Source organism: Giraffa tippelskirchi, chromosome 13 (genome assembly GCF_054371585.1).
Source record: "Giraffa tippelskirchi isolate mGirTip1 chromosome 13, T2T-mGirTip1v1.2.pri, whole genome shotgun sequence".
Lineage (NCBI taxonomy): Eukaryota > Metazoa > Chordata > Mammalia > Artiodactyla > Giraffidae > Giraffa > Giraffa tippelskirchi.
The window spans coordinates 90,176,415-90,196,498 of record NC_137287.1 but is presented as its reverse complement, the minus strand read 5'-3'; the positions used below and the strand labels follow the sequence as shown (position 1 = coordinate 90,196,498).

At 39.6% G+C, this 20,084-nt stretch overlaps 1 protein-coding gene across 4 annotated transcripts in view; it reads left to right on the top strand.

The window, feature by feature from the left end:
• The window catches only part of SLC23A2 (solute carrier family 23 member 2), a 138,984-nt gene that overhangs the window by 60,374 nt on the left and 58,526 nt on the right, over positions 1–20,084 (top strand). For 3 of the 4 annotated variants that reach the window (XM_081560773.1, XM_081560771.1, XM_081560770.1), the window contains exon 3: positions 6,322–6,420. In XM_081560773.1, coding sequence (XP_081416899.1) covers positions 6,322–6,420 — 99 coding nt within the window. Of the gene's footprint in view, positions 1–6,321; positions 6,485–20,084 lie in introns of all 4 variants that reach the window. The other variant, XM_081560772.1, reaches the window with a different exon arrangement.

Below are 20,084 nucleotides of genomic sequence, written 5' to 3'. Positions count from 1 at the left end.
ATCTCCAGGTGGTGAGAGAAGACAGATGATAAATAATCAGAAGCATCATGTGGCGGCTGGTGACAAATTCTGTGAAGAAAATAAATCAGGGAAGGGAGATAGCAAGGGATAGAATGTGAAGTCACATTGTGGTCATTCAGGACCTGCAGACTATTGATAAATTTATCCTTTAAAAAAATGTGCTCGGTTATTTCCCTCAGGTTCAAAACTCTAGGGAACAGCAGTGAATTAAACAGCAACCCCTCCTGACCTCACAGAGCTTTCATTCTGGCAGGGGAAATAGGTAATGTACATTAAAACAGATCAGATGTGTAGATGTATAAGTACCAAGGAAAAAATAAAACAAGGAAGAGGGATAGAAACTGCTCAGGCTGATACGTTAAACTTTCAGGTGGCCAGGAGAGGCGGCACTAGACGATGGAAGACCATCGTGGCAGTGTGTGAGCTGCAAGTGCATAGACACAGAGGCGAGAGGTGCCTGGTGTATCTGAGGAGCCCTGAGTAGGAGGCATGGCTGGAGAGAAGGTAGGGTGATGTCAGTAGACTGTGTAGGCCTCAGGGCCCTGGTAAGGATTTTGGCTTTTCAAGTTGGATAAAAAGCTGTTAGTGGGCTTTGAGCAGAGGTGTGATGTGCTCTGCCTAGTTTTAAAGGCTCCTTCTGACTGCTGAGTGGGAACCCAACTGAAGAAGCAAGCAGATCAGTCAGGAGGGGACTCCTACAGAGCAGGTGGGCTCACAGGGCTCCAGCCAGGGTGCCAGCAGTGTAGGGGTGGTGACAAGTGGTCAGGCACTGGAGGAGAGCTGACCTGGATGCTGATGGACTAGATGAGAGTAGGAACAAGAGAGAGGAACCAAGGATGGTTTCAGATTTCCCCCTGAGCATCTGGGAGATGAATTGGCCAAGTACTGAGATGGTGCAAGGCAGAAGGAGTCATGAGTTTAGTGCTGGCCATGGAGACGCTGGAGAGAAAGCTGGTAAGGGCAGCAGTGTGGGCTGGAGCTGTTCCCTGCGTGTTAGCAGTGTGGAGATGGTATGTAAAGCCAAGGGATTAGATGGTATCTCCTAGGGATAGATGCCCCTAAGAGAGAAAGAGCGTCTGAGGATCCTGCACTGAAGAGTTGTGGTGTTTGGAAGTATGGAAGCTGAGGAGGACCAGCAATAGGGAGAGGTAAGGAGTAGTGGCTTAGGTGGGAGGGAGACCTCAAGAGAGGTCATTGAGCAGGAGAATGACATCTTCCTTGGTGTGCATAAGCAGCCAGTGAGGAAGGCATTGCAGAAGTAAGCTGGATGAAGAGTAGGGATGGATGATTTGATTTAGCCAGTTGAGCACCAGAGAGGACAGTGAGGGTTTGTGTACGAGTGACTGAAGTAATAATGTACCATGGTCCCAAGATGGGGTGAAGAGGGAATTAAGGCTGATGCATGGGCTCTGAGGCTTAAGATGTTGAAAAGGCATTTGGGCTTGGCAAATGCTGAGGGCTTGACAGTCCTGCTGAGGTCAGGAAACTGGGAATTAGGGTCCTTGGGGCACCTAAGAGGAAAGATGGGTAGATCAGGAACAGGCAGCTTTGAGAGGTGTTAAAGATACAGATGTGACCAAATTTGGTGTTGTCTTGGGTATGGGTGGTGAGGTATACAATAGGAAGTCAGGAATGACTTGAGGAGGTTGGGATAGGGCTCCTGGGTGTATGGTGGCACCTGTTGGTGAAGTAAGAGACACACAGACAGGACACAGGGTGCTTTTTTCATTTTTAAGTTGGTGTGAGGGTAATGAATTGATAGAGCAGAATATTTAATTCTTTATTCTTTCATTATGCTTTGTGTTCATATACAGTCAGGAAAGTCACAATTGAGTCCTTTGCACCTGAGGTCTTTTCCGTCTTATCTTCTAGCAGAAGCAGGCTGCTGGAAGACAAGCCATACTTGTTGATGCATCTCCCCTTTATGCTCATAAGGGTCCTGGTTTGGATGATATCTGGTCACTTTAATTACAACAAAAAGTCATTTATTTTATTTTAGTTGTTCAGTCATTAAGTTGTGTCCGACTCTTTGCAACCTCTTGAACTGCAGCATGCCAGACTTCCCTGTCCTTTACTGTCTCCTCTGTTGCCCATCTCATCCTCTGTTGCCCCCTTCTCCTTTTGCCTTCAGTCTTTCCCAACATCAGGGTCTTTTCCAATGAGCTGCCTCTTCCCATCAGGTGGCCAGGGTATTGGAGCTTCAGCATCAGTCCTTCCAGTGAATAGTCAGGATTGATTTCCTTTAGGATTGACTGATTTGATCTTCGTGCTGTTCAGGGGACTCTCTTCTCCAGTACCAGTTTGAAAGCATCAGTTCTTTGGCGCTCATCCATCTTTATGGTCCAACTCTCAGATCCATACATGACTACTGGAAAAACCATAGCTTTGACTATATAGACCTTTGTTGGCAAAGTGATATCTTTGCTTTTTAATCTGCTGTCTAGCTTTGTCATAGTTTTTCTTCCAAGGAGCAAGCATCTTTTAATTTCATGGCTGCAGTCACCATCCACAGTGATTTTGGAGCCCAAGAAAATAAAGTCTGTCACTGTTTCCATTTTTTTCCCCTTCTATTTGCCATGAAGTGAGGGACCAGATACCATAATCTTAGTTTTTTTGAATGTTGAGTTTTAAGTCAACTTTTTCACTCTCTTTCACCTTCATCAAGAGGCTCTTTAGTTCCTCTTCACTTTCTGCCATTAAAGTGGTATCATCTGCATATCTGAGGTTATTGGTATTTCTCCCGGCAATCTTGAGTCCAGCTCATGAGTCAAGCAGCCAAGCATTTTGCATGATGTACTCTGCATGTAAGTTAAATAAGCAGGGTGACAATATGCAACATTGACGTACTCCTTTTTGCAATTTTGAACCAGTTCATTGTTCCATATCCTGTTCTACCTGTTGCTTTTTGTCCTGTACAGGTTTTTCAGGAGACAGGTAAGGTGGTCTGGTATTCCCATCTCTTTAAGAATTATCCAGAGTTTGTTGTGACCCACACAGTTAAGGCTTTGGCATAGTCAATAAAGCAGAACTAGACATTTTTTTGGAATTTCTTTGCTTTTTCTGTGATCCAGCAGATGTTGGCAATTTGATCTCTGGTTCCACTGCCTTTTCTAAATCTAGCTTATACATCTGGAAGTTCTTGGTTTACATATTGCTGCAACCTAGCTTGAAAGATTTTCCCTTGAACAGCAAGGAGATCAAACCAGTCAATCCTAAAGGAAATCAACCCTGAATATTTATTGAAAGGACTGATGCTAAAACTGAAGCTCTGATACTTTGATCACCTGATGCGAAGAGCCGATTCATTGGAAAATATGGAGCTTGGAGCATGGGTGTTTCTAGTAGTGAGAGTTTCATGTTGTGGACTTAAACTTGGCTGGGAGATGTATCCTGCTGGAAGCTAGTTGTATAGGCAAACTAATGTCACAAACCCCGTCGTCTTGTGTAAAAAGCTATAGCGTGATTTAAAGATAGTTTTAAAAGCAATTCTTTATTTGATTTAAGACTATTTTATCCTGTAAGGATTATATACTAGTGAATTGAGATTTTTTTTTAATACTTTGAAACTAACCTTGTGCTTGAGTTATATAATATGTATGACCTTGAATAAGAAATTAAAATTTTCTGTGGCCCTATTTCCTCAACTGCAGAAATAGGTGGATTGAAATCTCTCTGGACTGCCTTAGCCAAGCCGTGCTGCTCAGATCTTTAGTATTTTTAAATTCTTCCCTATTATAAAAATAAATTGTCCCCATTGTGGAAAATTACCAAAATATATAAAGAGAAAAAGAGAGTAAAAGTGGCTCCATTGATTAAAGGCAATCAACTGTTAGTATTTTGGTATACTGGTGTATGCCTTTTATATCAGCCCTGTTAAAAAGCAGTGTACGAACAACACCTGAATGTGTACTGATTATAAAAGACTTCCCTGATGGTCCAGTGGTTGGGAATCTGTTTGCCAGTGCAGGAGACGGGTTCGATCCCTAGTCTGGGAAGATCTCACCTGCCTTGGGGCAGCTAAGCCTGTTGGACTGCAACTACTGAGCCCATGCTCCCTAGAACCCATGCTCTGCAACAAGAGAAGCCACTGCACTGAAAAACTTGCACAGCACAGCTAGAGGAAGCCTACATGCTGCAACAAAGACCCAGCACAGCCAAAAGGAAAAAAAAGATCCAGATCCTTCTGGATCCCAGTCCAGAGGGTTGGGAATAAAAAGTGCCTATAATTACTCCTTGCCCTGATGGCAGCCTATTAGTGATTTTGACTTTTCTGGATCCTTTCCCAAACATTTTGGACAGATAGAGAGGGTATTAAAATTGTGGGGTTTTTTTTTAGCATAATCCGGATAATTCTAGGCTTACACTTGTGACTTAAAAAAAAAAAAAAAAAACGCAACAGTATTTCTTGGACTTGTTTCCTTGTCAGTACATCAGTTTTATGCTTTTATTTTATTTTATCATTTATTTATTTTTGACTGTGCTGGGTCTTTGTTGTTGTGTGGGCTTTATTGAGCTGTGTCAAGTGGCTGCTATTCTCTAGCTGCGGTGCACAAGGCTCTCATTGCAGTGGTTTTTCTTGTTACAGTGCTCTAGGGTGCACAGGCTCAGTAGTTGCAGCACAACAGGCTTAGTTGCCCTGCAGCACCTGGGATCTTCTCAGACCAGGGATCAAACCCATGTCCCCTGCATTGACAGGCAGATTCCTAACCACTGGACCACCAGCAAAGTCCATTTTATTCTTTAAAATGGCTAAATATTGGGAATTCCTTAGCTACCCAGTGCTTCGAATTCATCACTTTCACTGCTGTTGGCCAGATTCAAGCCCTGGTTGGGGAACTAAGATCCTGCAAGCCATGCAGTGTAGCCAAAAAAAAATTTTTAATGGCTGAATGCTATTCTTGAAATAGATACACGATAATTTAACAATGACTTTTTGATAAACATTTAAGGTTTTCCAAGTATTCAGCATTTTAAGTAATGCTGTAGTTATCAACTGTGAGCATATATATTGCATAGATATTTCTGGAGTTTCTGTAAGTGAAATTGCTGGCTCCAAGAAAATACCTATTTCAAATCTCAGTGCCAAGTTACTCTCCAGAAAGATCATTCCACCAGGAACATCATCTCTCCACACCCTGGTCAAAACCAGATTCCTCTTTTAAAATTTCCTCCTAATTTATGTTAAAAAATGAAATTATATTTTGTCACTTTTGTAATTTTAACTAAGGTTGAACGGCTTTTTGTGTGTCTCATTGGATATTTTAATTTTTTTTTCTTATGGATAGACGCCTATCCTTTGGTTATTTGCAGGTATTCTTTTTGAATTACTAGTACCAATCATTTGTTATGTGTTGCTCTGTTTTCTCTTACACCATCACTTATCTTTTACTTCTCCTTAGTGTATTTTGTAGCACCAGAATTTAAACTTTTAATGTAGTTTTTCTTTTTTTCTTCAGTATTTAAAAAATGTAGTTGTGTTGTTATTCACACATAAAATCATTTTCAATATTATTTTTTTAAGATAAATTTTAAAAAATGGAATCACTAAGCTAAAGACTAAAAATATTTTCAGGTATTTGCTGCAGTCAGCCAGGACCTAAGTTGCACCTCACCAAGGGTAGGCATGAAGTGGGTCATGACCTGCCAGGTGCCCAAGTTTTCTTTGAATCTCAGGATAACTTCTAGTCCTTATCTTGAGGGTCCAGAAACTCAATTTTGTTAGCATAGACAGCCACTACCCATCCACATCCATTCAGTGCCACAAAGAAGTGGACACACCAGTGGGCTAGTTTATTTAATTGCAGTGAGAAATAGAAATTAGTAAATTAGGGTAACAGCAGTGCATGAATTGCTCCAACTGGCACACATTTCTTCCCTGTAGGGACATAGAAGTTGTTAATCTGGCGTTGGGAAAGGACCTTAACCATAGCAGCTCAGGATGCTTCTCACCTGCTCAGAAACTGTAGCTTTGTCCTCACAGCCAAGCCTCCCTTGTCCCTAGAGGCTGCTGGGGGTCCTACCCCTTATAGTCCCTTAGGGTGTTCCATTTCTGGTGTCCTTCAGCTGACTCCTGTTCATGCATCCTCACTCCATAGGACACATGATAAATTTCCCTGTCAGAAACACATGTGTGGTCACTGGTGCAGCATGTACTTGTGAGGAGTTTCATTTAAGAAAACTTAAAACTTGGTTAGTCTGATAGGGGAAATTCATGCAGTTATTTTCTTTGAGGGAGAACATTTTTATACAATAGAATGTTATAGGGTGAAACAAACCTCTAAATGAATTATTTCTCTTCAGGTGGTGATCAATGGAGGGGCCACGTCCAGTGGTGAACAGGACAATGAAGACACTGAGCTCATGGCAATATATACGACAGAAAATGGCATCGCAGAAAAGGTACCCCTTTCGTCAGCCCCATCCATTCACCCACCACTATACAAGGAAGATCCTATACAAGGAAGTGGGTATCCATCTGGAGTTTTTGTCTCTTCCTCTCTGAGTGTATGTGTGTGTGTTCTTTATAATGGAAATAGAAGGAGTGATAAGGAATAGTACTTAGAAATTTTTATTGTTTTAATGCCAATATTTAAGTGAGAACCATGTAGAGGTCTTTAACTGCTGCTGCTGCTAAGTCGCTCCAGTTGTGTCTGACTCTGTGCGACCCCATACACAGCAGCCCACCAGGCTCTGCCGTCCCTGGGATTCTCCAGGCAAGAACACTGGAGTGGGTTGCCATTTCCTTCTCCAGTGCATGAAAGGGAAAAGTGAAAGCGAAGTTGCTCAGTCGTGTCTGACTCTTCGTGACCCCATGGACTGCAGCCTACCAGGGTCCTCCATCCATGGAATTTTTTCCAGGCAAGAGTACTGGGGTGGGTTGCCATTGCCTTCTCCGGTCTTTAACTAGATATTTTAAAATCTCAGCCAGGATGCCAGAGTGAGGTGGTTAGGAGTTGGAGGTCTGTCATTAGGTCCGGGTGCTAATATGACTCCGATCCTGAGGGAATTACTTAAGCTTTCTGGGCGTTAGTTTCTTCATCTCTGAAATGGGTGTAAAAATATCAGCGTCTGCCTTCAAGTTGTGAGTATTGAAATAATATATATAAAGTTATTAGCATTGTGCCTGGTACATATTGTTCAATTCAGTTCAGTCGCTCAGTTGTATCCGACTCTTTGTGACCCCATGGACTGAAGCACGCAGTACATACGGTGTGTACAGCAAGTAAGAAACACCAGTAGATAGGTTATGTAGACTGTGAAAATGCCTTGAACAAAGATATTTGAAAATCACACACTGAAGTGGGTGCTCCCTCATCCCATCTGCTTGACAGGTCAGTCTGTGTGACCATAGAATGTATGACCATATTCATAGGGGCCTGGAGAAAGCTGCCCAGAGAGAGTCTGCATGCCTTAATTTCTTTTTCTCTTTGTATCTGCTACTGTGTCTGATAAATATGAAAAGTATAGTAATATGGAATTTCCAGACTGCATCGCAGCCCTTACACGTCTCAATTTCATTTGAGTTTCATTTGACAGATTTTTAGGACAGATTTTATTTTTACTATCATCAACTTATAGACAGTGTATACTGTATATTCTAATAACAGACCACTGGGAAGTTGATATATACAAATATAATTCCTAGCTTAGGTACTAGTGCAATAAGTATACAGTATAATCACAAAAATGGTGAACAACAAAATAAATTATGTTGAAATTCTTAAATAATCAAAATTTTGTGTCTGTGATTCTTTTTCTCTTTCTCTCTTTTTCTTTCTTTTCTAGTTGGAGATGGGAATTTCATTTTTGGCTGTCTTGACCAATATAGCTGTAGTTTGGTCAAGCTATTATAAGTTACGTGAATCTAAAGTATAGATTCATGCTGAGATGTTGAAATTTCTATAGTATTGATTTCCAAATTGCTCCTCAGAGCACTGAGGTGGGAGCAGCCATTGTTGAGGCTGTGGACTCATCCATAGGGCAGGATCTGGGCAGGGCTTACTGCTTATCTGGCTTGAGTTTCAACATCCAAGAGACACATCTTGTAGCAAAGTGCTTCTGTCTTTTACAGACTTGTTGGACTCCATCCAAACCTCAGGTATTTGGTCCTTAATCAGAGAGTCACCAGAATTTCCAGGCTGTAGGCTGTCATGATTTTGGATGTTCATTATCCAGGAATTGATGGCTCTCTTTTGAAATGATTGATAGAGTATTAATTTTTCAGGTTGTAAAATATGTGTAGGTGTACCTTTTACTGATCTGCTGGCAGGAAAAATGTCTAGTACGGTAATGTCAGCACATTTATGCTAGATATTTATTGTTCGGCTGAACATTTTTTTCATCATCTGAACATTAATAGGTGTGTATTTCCTTGAACACTAGTGAAATAGAATATCTTCCTATTTTACTGGTCCTTTTTCTTTTCCTATGAAATGGCAAGGATAGTAAGAATTATCGTACGTTGAAAAGTGCCAAAGGTCCAGACCCTTGGCTTCAGCAGCCTGTCACATTTAGTCCTCTTAGCAGCCCTGTTAGAAAGGTTCTATCACTATGCTTGTTTTAAAGGTGAAGAAAATGAAATATTAGGTCTTTTGTTGTCTTGAATTTGTGTAAAGAAAACTTGACACCAGAGGATGTTACTCTTTGGGATCTTGCTTTTCAAATGGCATTGAAAGGCTCTCTGAACACTTGACTATGAAATAAGAATGAACCATTCAAGGAAAGACAGAAGAACTGGAAGCAAGAGTTTCTGTCCTATGTGTTCTCCATATCCATAGGGTTTCTTAGCTATTAATTTTAATGTACTTACTTATTGTATTAAAAACTTTGCTTTTCTGGTGTCCATTAAAACTCTTGAATTTCTTATAGTAAATTCTGGCTAATATGATATTAGCTATAAGAGACTCACTTTGGAATTTGCTCAAAGGGATTTTTTTGCTGAAAGGACCAGAAGGTTAGTGCCCCAGATCATCAATCATAAGTCCATAGGATGATGTTGGGACTCATGTCCAGTACTTTCTTAGTATAGACTTCAGTATCATTAGGATTCTTAAATTAGGGAGGCTGAGGGACTTGAACTTCATAATGAAGGTATTTCTTTTTTAAGTTTTGACCTTTTTTGATTTATGAACCTTGCAGAATGTCTTTCTCTCTTTTTATTTTAACACCAAAAACATTTTGTATTGGGGTATAGCCAATTAACAATGTTGTGCTAGTTTCAGGTGAACAGTGAAGGAACTCAGCCATATGTATACATATATCCATTCTCCCCCAAATCCCCCTTCTGTCCAGGCTGGCACATAACATAGAGCAGAGTTCCATGTGCTATACAATAAGCTTTTTGTTGGTTATCTGTTTTAAATATAGCAGTGTGTACATGACCTTCCTAAAGTCCTTAACTATCCCTTCCCGCTGGCAACCATGAGTTTGTTTTCTAAGTCTGTGAATCTCCTGTTTTGTGAGTAAGTTCGTTTGTATCATTTTAGTATTCCACATATAAGGGATGTCATATGATATTTCTCCTTCTCTGTGTGACTTACTGCTAAGTCGCGTCAGTAGTGTCCGATTCTGTGCGACCCCATAGACGGCAGCCCACCAGGCTCCTCCGTCCCTGGGATTCTCCAGGCAAGAACACTGGAGTGGGTTGCCATTTCCTTCTCCAGTGCATGAAAGGGAAAAGGGAAAGGGAAGTCGCTCAGTCGTGTCCGACTCTTAGCGACCCCATGGTCTGCAGCCTACCAGGCTCCTCCATCCGTGGGGTTTCCCAGGCAAGAGTACTGGAGTGGGGTGTCATTGCCTTCTCCGGAGAAGGCAATGGCACCCCACTCCAGTACTCTTGCCTGGAAAACCCCACGGACAGAGGAGCCTGGTGGGCTGCCGTCTATGGGGTCGCACAGAGTTGGACACGACTGAAGCGATTTAGCAGCAGCAGCAGTGTGACTTACTTCGCTCAGTATACACTCTCTAGGTCCATCTGTGTTGCTGGAAATGGCATTATTTCATTCTCTTTAATGGCTGAGTAACATTCCATCGTATGTATGCACCACATCTTCTTTATCCATTCCTCTGTCAGTTGGCATTTAGGTTGTTTCCCTGTCTTGACCATTGTAGACGGTGCTGCAGTGAACGTTGGGGTGCACGTGTCTTTTCAGGCCATGTTTTTCTCTGGGTATATGCCCGGGAGTGGAACTGCAGGGTCATATGGTAGCTCATAGTTTTAGTTTTTTAAGGAACCTCCATACTGTTCTCTGTAGTGGCTGTATTTTACATTCCCACCAACAGCACAGGAGGGTTCCCTTCTCTCCACACCCTCTCCGGCATTTGTTGTCTGTGGTTTTTTTGATGATAGCCATTCTGGCCGGTGTGAGGTGATATCTCATTGTAGTTTTGATTTGCATTCTCTAATAACTGCAATTTTGAACATCTTTTCATGTGTCTGTTGGCCATCTGCATTTCATCTTTAGAGAATGTCTGTTCAGGTCTTCTGCCTATTTTTTGAGTGGCTTGTTTGTTTTGATGCTATTAAATGTCATAAAGAAAGAAAGAATGTGAAGTTGCTCAGTCGCGTCCGACTCTTTGAGACCCCACGGACTATAGCCTACCAGGCTCCTCCATCCATAGGCTTTTCCAGGCAAGAATACTGGAGTGGGTTGCCATTAAATGTCATAAGCTGTTTGTAAATTTTGAAAACTAATCCCTTATCAGTCCCATTATTTGCAAATATTTTCTCCCAATCTGTGGTTGTCTTTTTGTTTTGTTTATTGTTTCCTTTGCTGTGCAAAAGCTTTTAAGTAGGTCCTGCTGCTGCTAAGTCACCTCAGTCGTGTCCGACTCTGTGCGACCCCATAGATGGCAGCCCAGCAGGTCCAGTTTGTTTTAATTTTTGCTTTTGTTTCCATTATTCTGGAAGATGGATTAGAAAAGACGTTGCTGCAATTTATGTCAGAGTGTGTTCTGCCTATGTTTTCCTCTAAGAGTTTATAGTGTCCAGCCTAACATTTAGGTCTTTAATCCACTTTAAGCTTATTTTTGTGTATGGAGTCAAAGAATGATCTAATATCATTTTTTACATGTGGCTGTCCAATTTTCCTAGCATCATTTATTGAAGAGACTGTCATTCCCACATTGTGTAGTCTTGCTTATTTTGTCATAGATTAATTGACTATAGGTGTGTGGGCTTATTCCTGGGTTTTTTTATCCTGTTCTGTTGATACACGTTTCTATTTTTGTGCCAGTACCATACTGTCTGGTTGATTGTAGCTTTGTAGTATAGTCTAAAGTCAGGGAGCCTGATTCCTTCAGCTCTGTTTTTCTTTTTCAACATTGCTTTGGCTATTCATGGTCTTTTGTATCTCCATACAAATTTTGAAATTTTTTGTTCTAGTTCTGTGAAAAATGCCATTGCTAATTTCATAGGGATTGCATTGAATCTATAGATTGCCTTGGGTAGTATAGTCATTTTGACAATATTAGTTCTTTCAATCCATGCACATGGTATATCTTTTCATCTGTTTGTCATCTGATTTCTTTCATCTGTGTCTTATGGTTTTTGGAGTACAGGTCTTTTGTCCCTTAGGTAGGTTTATCCTTAGGTATTTTATTCTTTTTGATGCAATGGTAAATGGAACTGCTTCTTGTAATTCTCTTTCTGATCTTTCATTGTTAGTATATAAAAGTGCAACAGACTTTTGTGTATTAATTTTGTAACCTGCAAGTTTACCAAATTCATTGATGAGTTCTAGTAATTTTCTGGTAACATTTTTAGGATCTTCTATGTAGAATATATCATCTGTAAACAGTGACAGTTTAATGTTTTATTTTCCAATTTGGATTCCCTTTACTTCTTTTTTTTCTCTGATTGCTGTAGCTAGGACTTCCAAAACTATATTGATTAAAAGTGATGAGAGTGGACATCCTTGTCTCGTTCCTGATCTTAGAGGGAATGCTTTCTGCTTTTCACCATTAAGTATGATGTTAGCTGTAGGTTTGTCATATATGGCCTTTATTATGTTGAGGTATGTACCCTCTATGCCCACTTTCTGGAGAGTTTTTATTATAAATGGGTACTGGATTTTGTCCAAAGCCTTTTCTGCATCTATTGAGATGATCGTATGGTTTTTGTTCTTCAATTTAATTGATCTGCAGATGTTGAAAATGCTTGCATCCCTGGGATGAATCCCACTTGATCATGGTGTATGATCTTTTTAATGTATTGTTGGATATGGATTGCTAGTATTTGTTTTGCATCTATGTTCATCAGTGATACTGGTCTCTAGTTTTCTTTTTTTTTGTCATATCTTTGTCTGCTTTAAAATGAGTTGGGAAGTCTTCCTTCCTCTGTGGCTTTTTGGAACAGTTTCAGAAGGATAGATGTTAACTGTTCTCTTAAATGTTTGATAAAATTAGCCTGTGAAGCTGTCGGGTCCTGGATTTATGTTTTGGGGGAGGTTTTTAATCATGGTTTCAATTTCAGTGCTTGTGATTGGTCTGTTCATATTTTCTTTCTATTTCTTCCTGGTTCAGTCTAGGGGAACTGTACCTTTCCAAGAATTTGTCCATTTCTTCCAGGTTGTCCATTTTATTGACATACAGTTGTTCATAGTAGTCTCTTTTTCATTTCTTTAATTTTACTGATTTGAGTTCTCTCCATTTTTTTTTTCTTTGATGAATCTGGCTAAAGGTTTATCAATCTTGTTTATCTTTTCAAAGAACCAGCTTTTAGTTTCATTGATCTTTGTAATTGTTTTCTTTGTTTCTATTTCATTTATTTCTGCTCTGACTTTTATGATTTCCTTCCTTCTACTAACTTTAGGTTTTGTTTGTTTTTCTTTATCTAATTGTTTTAGGTATAAGATTAGGTTGTTTCTTTGAGATTTTTCTTGTTTCTTGAGTTAAGATTGTATTGTAACTACTTTTGCTGCATCCAATAGGTTTTGAACTGTTGTGCTTTTGTTTTCATTTGTCTCTAGGTATTTTTTTTTATTTCTTTGGATTTCTTCAGTGAGCCAGTGGTGGTTTAGTAGCATATTGTTTAGCTGCCATGTGTTTGTGTTTCTTAGAGGTTTTTTTCCTTGTAGTTTATTTCTCATCTCATAGCACTGTGATCAGAAAAGAAGCATGATATGACTTCAATTTCCTTAAATTTGCCAAGGCTTGCCTTGTGGCCCAGCTTGTGTTCAATCCTGGAGAATGTTCTGTGTGCACTTGAGAAAAATGTGAAGTCTGCTGCTTTTGGATGGGATTCTTTATAAATAACAGTTAAGTCCAAGTAGTCTAAAATATCCTAGGTGGCAAGAATACACAGAAGAACTACGGAACAAAGATCTCAGTGACCCAGATAATCATGATGCTGTGATGACTCACCTAGAGCCAGACATCCTGGAGTGCAAAGTCAAGTGGGCCTTAGGAAGCATCACTATAAAGAAAGCTAGTGGAGGTGATGGAGTTCCAGCTGAGCTATTTCAAATCCTAAAAGATGATGCTGTGAAAGTGCTGCACTCAATATGCCAGCAAATTTGGAAAACTCAGCAGTAGCCACAGGATTGCAAAAGGTCAGTTTTCATTCCAGTCTCAACAAAAGGCAATGCCAAAGAATGTTCAAACTACCACAAAATTCACTCATTCCACAGGCTAGCAAAGCTTGGCTTCAACAGTATGTGAACCGAGAACTTCCAGATGTTCAAGCTGGGTTTAGAAAAGGCAGAGGAACCAGAGATCAAATTGCCAACATTCATTGGGTCATAGAAAAAGCAAGAGAATTCTAGCAAAACATCTACTTCTTCTTCATTGACTATGCTAAAGCCTTTGACTGTGTGGATCACAACAACCTATGGAAAATTCTTAAAGAGATGGGAATACCAGACCACCTTACCTGTCTCCTGAGAAACCTGTATGGCAGGTCAAGAAGCAACAGTTAGAACCAGATATGAAACAGTGGACTGGTTCAAAATTGGGAAAGGAGTATATCAAGGCCATATATTGTCACCTTGCTTATTTTAACTTCTATGCAGCGTGCATCATGTGAAATGCTGGGCTGGATGAAGCACAAGCCGTAATCAAGATTGCAGGGAGAAATATCAATAATGTCAGATATGCAGATGACACCACCCTTATGGCAGAAAGTGAAGAGGAGCCAAAGAGCCTCTTAATGAAAGTGGAAGAGGAGAGTGAGAAAACTGGCTTAAAACTCAACATTGAAAAAACAAAGATCGTGGCAGCTGGTCCCGTCATTTCATGGCAAATACATAGGGAAACAATGGAAACAGTGACAGACTTTATTTTCTTGGGCTCTAAAATCACTGTGGATGGTGACTACAGCCATGGAATTAAAAGATGCTTACTCCTTGGAAGGAAAGTCATGACAGAGCTAGATAGTATATTAAAAAGCAGAGACATTACTTTGCCACCAAAGATCCATATAGTCAAAGCTATGGTTTTTCCAGCAGTCATGTATGGATGTGAGAGCTGGACCAATAAGAAGGCTGAGCACCAAAAATTGATGTTTTTGAACTGTGGTGTTGGAGAAGACTCTTGAGAGTCCCTTGGACTGCAAGGAGATGGAGCCAGTCAGTCGTAAAGGAAATGAATCCTGAGTATTCATTGGAAGTACTGATGCTGAAGCTGAAGCTCCAGTGCTTTGGCCACCTGATGCAAAGGGCTGACTCATTAGAAATAAGACCCTGATGCTGGGGAAGATTGAAGGCAGAAAAAGAATGGGATGACAGAGGATGAGATGGTTGTATGACCTCATTGACTCAGTGGACCTGAGTTTGAGTAAGCTCTGGAGATAGTGAAGGACAAGGACTGGTGTCCTGCAGTCCATGGGGTTGAAAGTGTCAGATATGACTGAGCGACTGAACAACAACAACAAAGACCTGCATCTCCTTATTGATTTTCTGTCTGGATGGTCTGTCCATTGTTGAAAGTGGGATATGAAAGTCTTCCAGTGTTAATTTTGTTACGGTCTATTTCTCCCTTTATGTTTGTATTTGTCTTACATATTGAGGTGCATCTGTGTTGGGTGCATATATATTTATAATTGCTATATCTTCTTCTTGGATTGAACCCTTGATCATTATGTAGTGTCCTTCTTTGTCTCTTATAACAGTCTTTGTTTTAAAGCTTATTTTGTCTGATATGAGTATTGCTACTCCAGCTTCCTTATGATTTCCATTGGCATGAAATACCTTCTTCCATCCCCTTATTTTCAGTCTGTAAGTGTCCCTAGGTATGAAGTGGGTCTCTTATAGACAGTATGTATTTGGGTCTTGTTTTTGTGTCCACTCAGCCAGTTTATGTTTTAGTTGGTGCATTTAATTCATTTACATTTAAGGTAATTATTGATATGTATGATCCTACTACTATTTTGTTGTTTGGGATTTATTTTTTTATAGATCAGTTCCTTCTCTTGTGTTTCCTGCTAGAGAAGTTCCTTTTGCATTTGTTGTGAAACTGGCTTAGTGGTGCTGAATTCTCCTAATTTTGCTTGTCTGGAAAGCTTTTGATTTCAGTATCAAATCTGAAAGAGGCTTGTTGGGTAGGGTATCCTTGGTTGTAGGTTATTCCTTTTTATCATTTGAAATATATTATGCCATTCCCTTCTGGCTTGTAGAGTTTCTGTTGAGAAATCGGCTGATAACCTTATAGGTTTTCCCTTGTATGTTATTTGTCTTTTTTCCCTTTTTGCTTTTAATGATTTATCTTTAATTTTTGTCAGTTTGATTACCATGTGTTTTGGTGTGTTTCTCCTTGGGTTTATCCTGCCTGGGACTCTGTGCTTCCTGGACATGAGTGACTATTTCCTTTCCCATGTGGGGGTTGTTTTCACCTGTGATCTCTTCAGATATTTTCTCGGGTCCTTTCTCTCTCTTTTCTCCTTCTGGGACCCATATAGTGTGAATATTGGTGCATTTAATGTTGTCCCAGAGGTCTGTTAGGCTGTCTTCATTTCTTTTCATTCTTTTTTCTATATTCTGTTTTGCAGCATTGATTTCTACCATTCTTCTGCTTCAGTTATTCTGTGCTTGATTCTGTCTAGTGTATTGTTCATCTCTGTTTGTTCTTTAGTTCTTCTAGGTCCTTGGTAAACATTTCTTGCATCGCCTCAATCTTCGCCTCCATTCTTTTTCAGAGATCCTGAATCATCTTCACTGTCATTATTCTGCATTCTTTTTCTGGGAGGTTGCCTATCGCCACTTCATTTAGTTGTGTTTCTGGGTATTTATCTTGTTTCTTCATCTGGTACATAATCCTATTTCTTTTCATTTTGAGTAGCTTTCTGTGATTGTGGTATTAGTTCTGGAGGCTGATGGGATTGTAGTTCTTATTTCTTCTGTGGATGAGAATAAGAGGCTTGTATAAGCTTCTTGATGGGAGGGACTGGCTGTGGGGGAAACTGGGTCTTGGTCTGGTGGGCAGGGCTGTGCTCAGTAAAACTTAAATACAATTGTCTGCTGATGGGTGGGGCTGGGCTCCCCTCCCTGTGAGTTGTTTGGCCTGAGGTGACCCAGTCCTGGAGTCTATAGGTTTCTGTAGTAGGACTATTGGTGACCTCCAAGAGGGCTTAAGAGTGTCCCTGTCTCCATGGCAGGCCACTGCCAGCCCATGCCTCTACAGGAGACCCTCAGACACCCACAGGTAGGTCTGACTCAGTCTTCTGTGGGGTCACTCCTTCTTTCCTTTGGGTCCTGGTGTGCACAAGATTTTGTTTGTGCCCTCCAAGAATATCTTGTTTTCCCCAGTCCTATGGAAGCTCTGTAATCAAATCCCACTGGCCTTCAAAGTCAGATTCCCTGGGGATTCCTAGTCCCTTGGCCAGATCCCCAGGCTGGGGAGCCTGATGTGGGGCCTAGAACCTTCACAACAGTGGGGAACTTCTTTGGTACAATTGTTCTCCAGTTTGTGAGGCACCCACGTGGAGGGTATAAGATTTGATTTTATATAATTATTCCCCTCCTACCATTTCGTTGTGGCTTCTCCTTTGTCCTTGGATGCTGGGTATCTTTTTTTAGTGGGTTCCAATGTCTTCTGTTGATGGTTGTTCAATAGCTAGTTGCGATTTTGTTGCTTATATGTAGAATGAGTGGGAATTTACTGCTGGTCTTGGACAGTCTCCTGGAGAGGTGGAAGTGGCTGCGTTGCATGCTGAGGAGTGCCTTTTACCTTGTGAAGGCAGTGAGGGTGGGTGCCATTGTGGGTGGGTGCCATTGCAGAAGCTCCTCCCCCTCACTTCCAGATTTTCTTTACCTTTTAGTACCATTTGTTCTTGAGCATATTTGTTTAACAAACAGCCCAAAATTGTATTAAAAAGTTTAAAATGTGCTGCCTCCATTCTTGGTCTGCCGAGCATAATTGACAACTGGCAGTCTGATGTGTATATTCCACATGCCTTTCCACTCATGAACACAAATATCTGAGAGTGTTGTTTTATAGACAGTGAGCTACTAGTCTCCACCCCACCTACATAAATGTGTATACCTCACTAGGTTATTAAATGTATGTGTAATTTTTTTGTTTTTAAAAATTAATTTTAATATTTTGAATAGATAATCTCATGATTTAAAAAATCATTTGCTCTATATACACCTGTTATTTCTGAACTGTGAAAGTACGTTACAGACATAATACTCCTTTTTCCCTAAATATTTCAGTTTGTATTTCTAAAAACAAGGACTTTAGAATATTCATGTTGATAAAAATATTATTGATAATAGATCTCATTAATTTTAATTTTAAAATAAAGCTTAATGATTTTCATTTATCTACCATGAGCACTAACAAAATTGGTGATTTTTCTTCCTTCCCTTTTCTTTCTTCTACTATCTGATTTTGGTCAGAAATACTACTTATGCTTTCCATTATAATTGATTTGTCAGCTTTAAGTATCATCGTTTGACTTCCAGCTATATTAGATTACAATTTACTGCTTGCCTTTTTCTTTTTCCCTCTCACATTTTGTTAATTGTAATGTTTGTATCTTTTTGGTGCACATGACATGACTTTTATATATTCTGGCTACCTACTTCCTACTTTTAGTTTTATTTCTACAGCTAATTTGAGTCAAACCTTTTGCTGATTTTCACCAGTAATTTCTTGGTTGACTGAAGTTCATCCTCCAGGCCCTTGATATTAAAGTGTAGTCCATGCACCAGCTTTGTTGACATCATTACCTACAAGCTTGTTAGAAATGTAGAATCTCTGCCCCAAACAAAACCTGCTGAATCAGAATTTGCATTTCCATACAATTCCTATGTGATTTGATATGTTCATTGAAGTTAGAGAAGTAACACTGAAGAACTGGATCATGAGAATAATTTTGGATGAGAATTTATCTATAGCATTTAGGCTGGAAGGAGAGTTTGGCTGGATGTAAAATCTTCAGGACATTGTTAGATCCTGACTCAAATCAGCTGTAACAAAATTTTGACATAGGATGAAAAAATTTTAATAAGCATTGGGTATTAGCTGATATGAAGAAATTGTTAATTTGTTTAGTATGTAATGGTATTTCAGTTCTTTTTAAGAGTCTTTATTCACTGAAGAGACATATATGTGTTTCTGAGCAATGTATGTATCTTGAGGATTTGGTTTAAAATAATCCATCCCTTTACTCCAGTAAAGTTAGAATGAGATGGGGAATAGATTCAATAAGAATGCAGGGTTAATAAATTTTGAAGCTGGAGCTAGGGATAGATACAGGGCAGGCATTTCATGTTCCTTCTACCATTGTATAGTTTTGAAAAATTATATAATACAAAGTTAAGGAAATAATTGAATCATACCTTATTGTTTGCTCTTTTCCCATTTTCTGGTATTGAATATGGCTTTGAAGAACTCAGGCTGGTCTTTTTTTTTTCCCCTTGTAAATCAATATCTTGATCTTTTTGCCTTGCTGTGGATTATTTATCTTTTATATTCAGTAACTTTACTGACTATCATGTAATAATAATCATAAGTTTTGAAGCTGACCTCCTGTAACAGTTTTTCCTGGCACTTTCAATATTTAGCTTCGAGTCTCCTGTTACTTCAGCAGTGTTATCTTGAATTATATCTTTATTTTTTGTTCTAGTTTCTTCTTTTGGTTTTCTTATTTGGGAGCTCCAGTTTTGTCTGTTTTGGATATACTTTGTCTGCCCTCTCTATCACTTCTCTCCAATCTTTTTTTCTCTTACACTCTATTCATGTTGTCTTTCCCTCGTGTGCTCCTACCATTTTGATTTTTCTTTTTTTTCCCCTTCTGTCCAAATTCTTAAAACTCATGTTTTATTTCCCCTTTGTCCTTAAATTTCCTGACATACTAGATTCTTTTGTTGAGTTTTCAAAAATACCTGAATCTTTTTTAATTAATTTATTGAGAACTTAGTGTATTTTTCTAATTTGCAAGCATATCCTTTAGTTCTTAGGAATTTTCTTATTTCTTTGATTCCTATATTCTGTTTTCTTCCATAAAAATTGTTCTTAACCTACATTTGTCTTTTTGTTATTTGGGACTCTCAACCCGTTTGTTGAATTTTTTTCCTATCCTGTTTTTAGTTCCTAAGATCTTTTTTACTCTTTGTTTTTGTTTTTACTTACTGATTAGAGCTTTGAAAATGACATCTCTTTCCTCCCAGGTTCAAAATACTTTTGTGAGGAGACAGGTTTCTCCCCCTGCCAGTGTGTTTTCTTTCTACTACATGGACCTATTTCCTCTGTTTATTTGGCTCTTATTTTTGAAGGAATGTGAGGCAATAAAAAATATGATTGTAGAATCATTGTGTGTGGATCAAGTTTTCTGTTCAGCCTTTCCACTGAATAGGGGAAGCTAGCTTGTCACCTTAGGGTCTGTAGATGGTAGTGTTTTGTCTCTGAGGCTGATCAGTTCATCTGGAAAGGAGTCCTCTAAGTCTCTTCCTGTAGCTTCTGGCATTCTAGATAAGGGTCTCACTATTCATGCTTGTGGGTTAAAACCACACATAGTATTCCTCAGTCTGAGGTATTTCTGATTTGTATTCTTCAAATAATACATTTTTGTGTCTTGAAGGGTGAGGATAGCAGTTGGCAGGCAGCACGGTGTCTGACTGGTT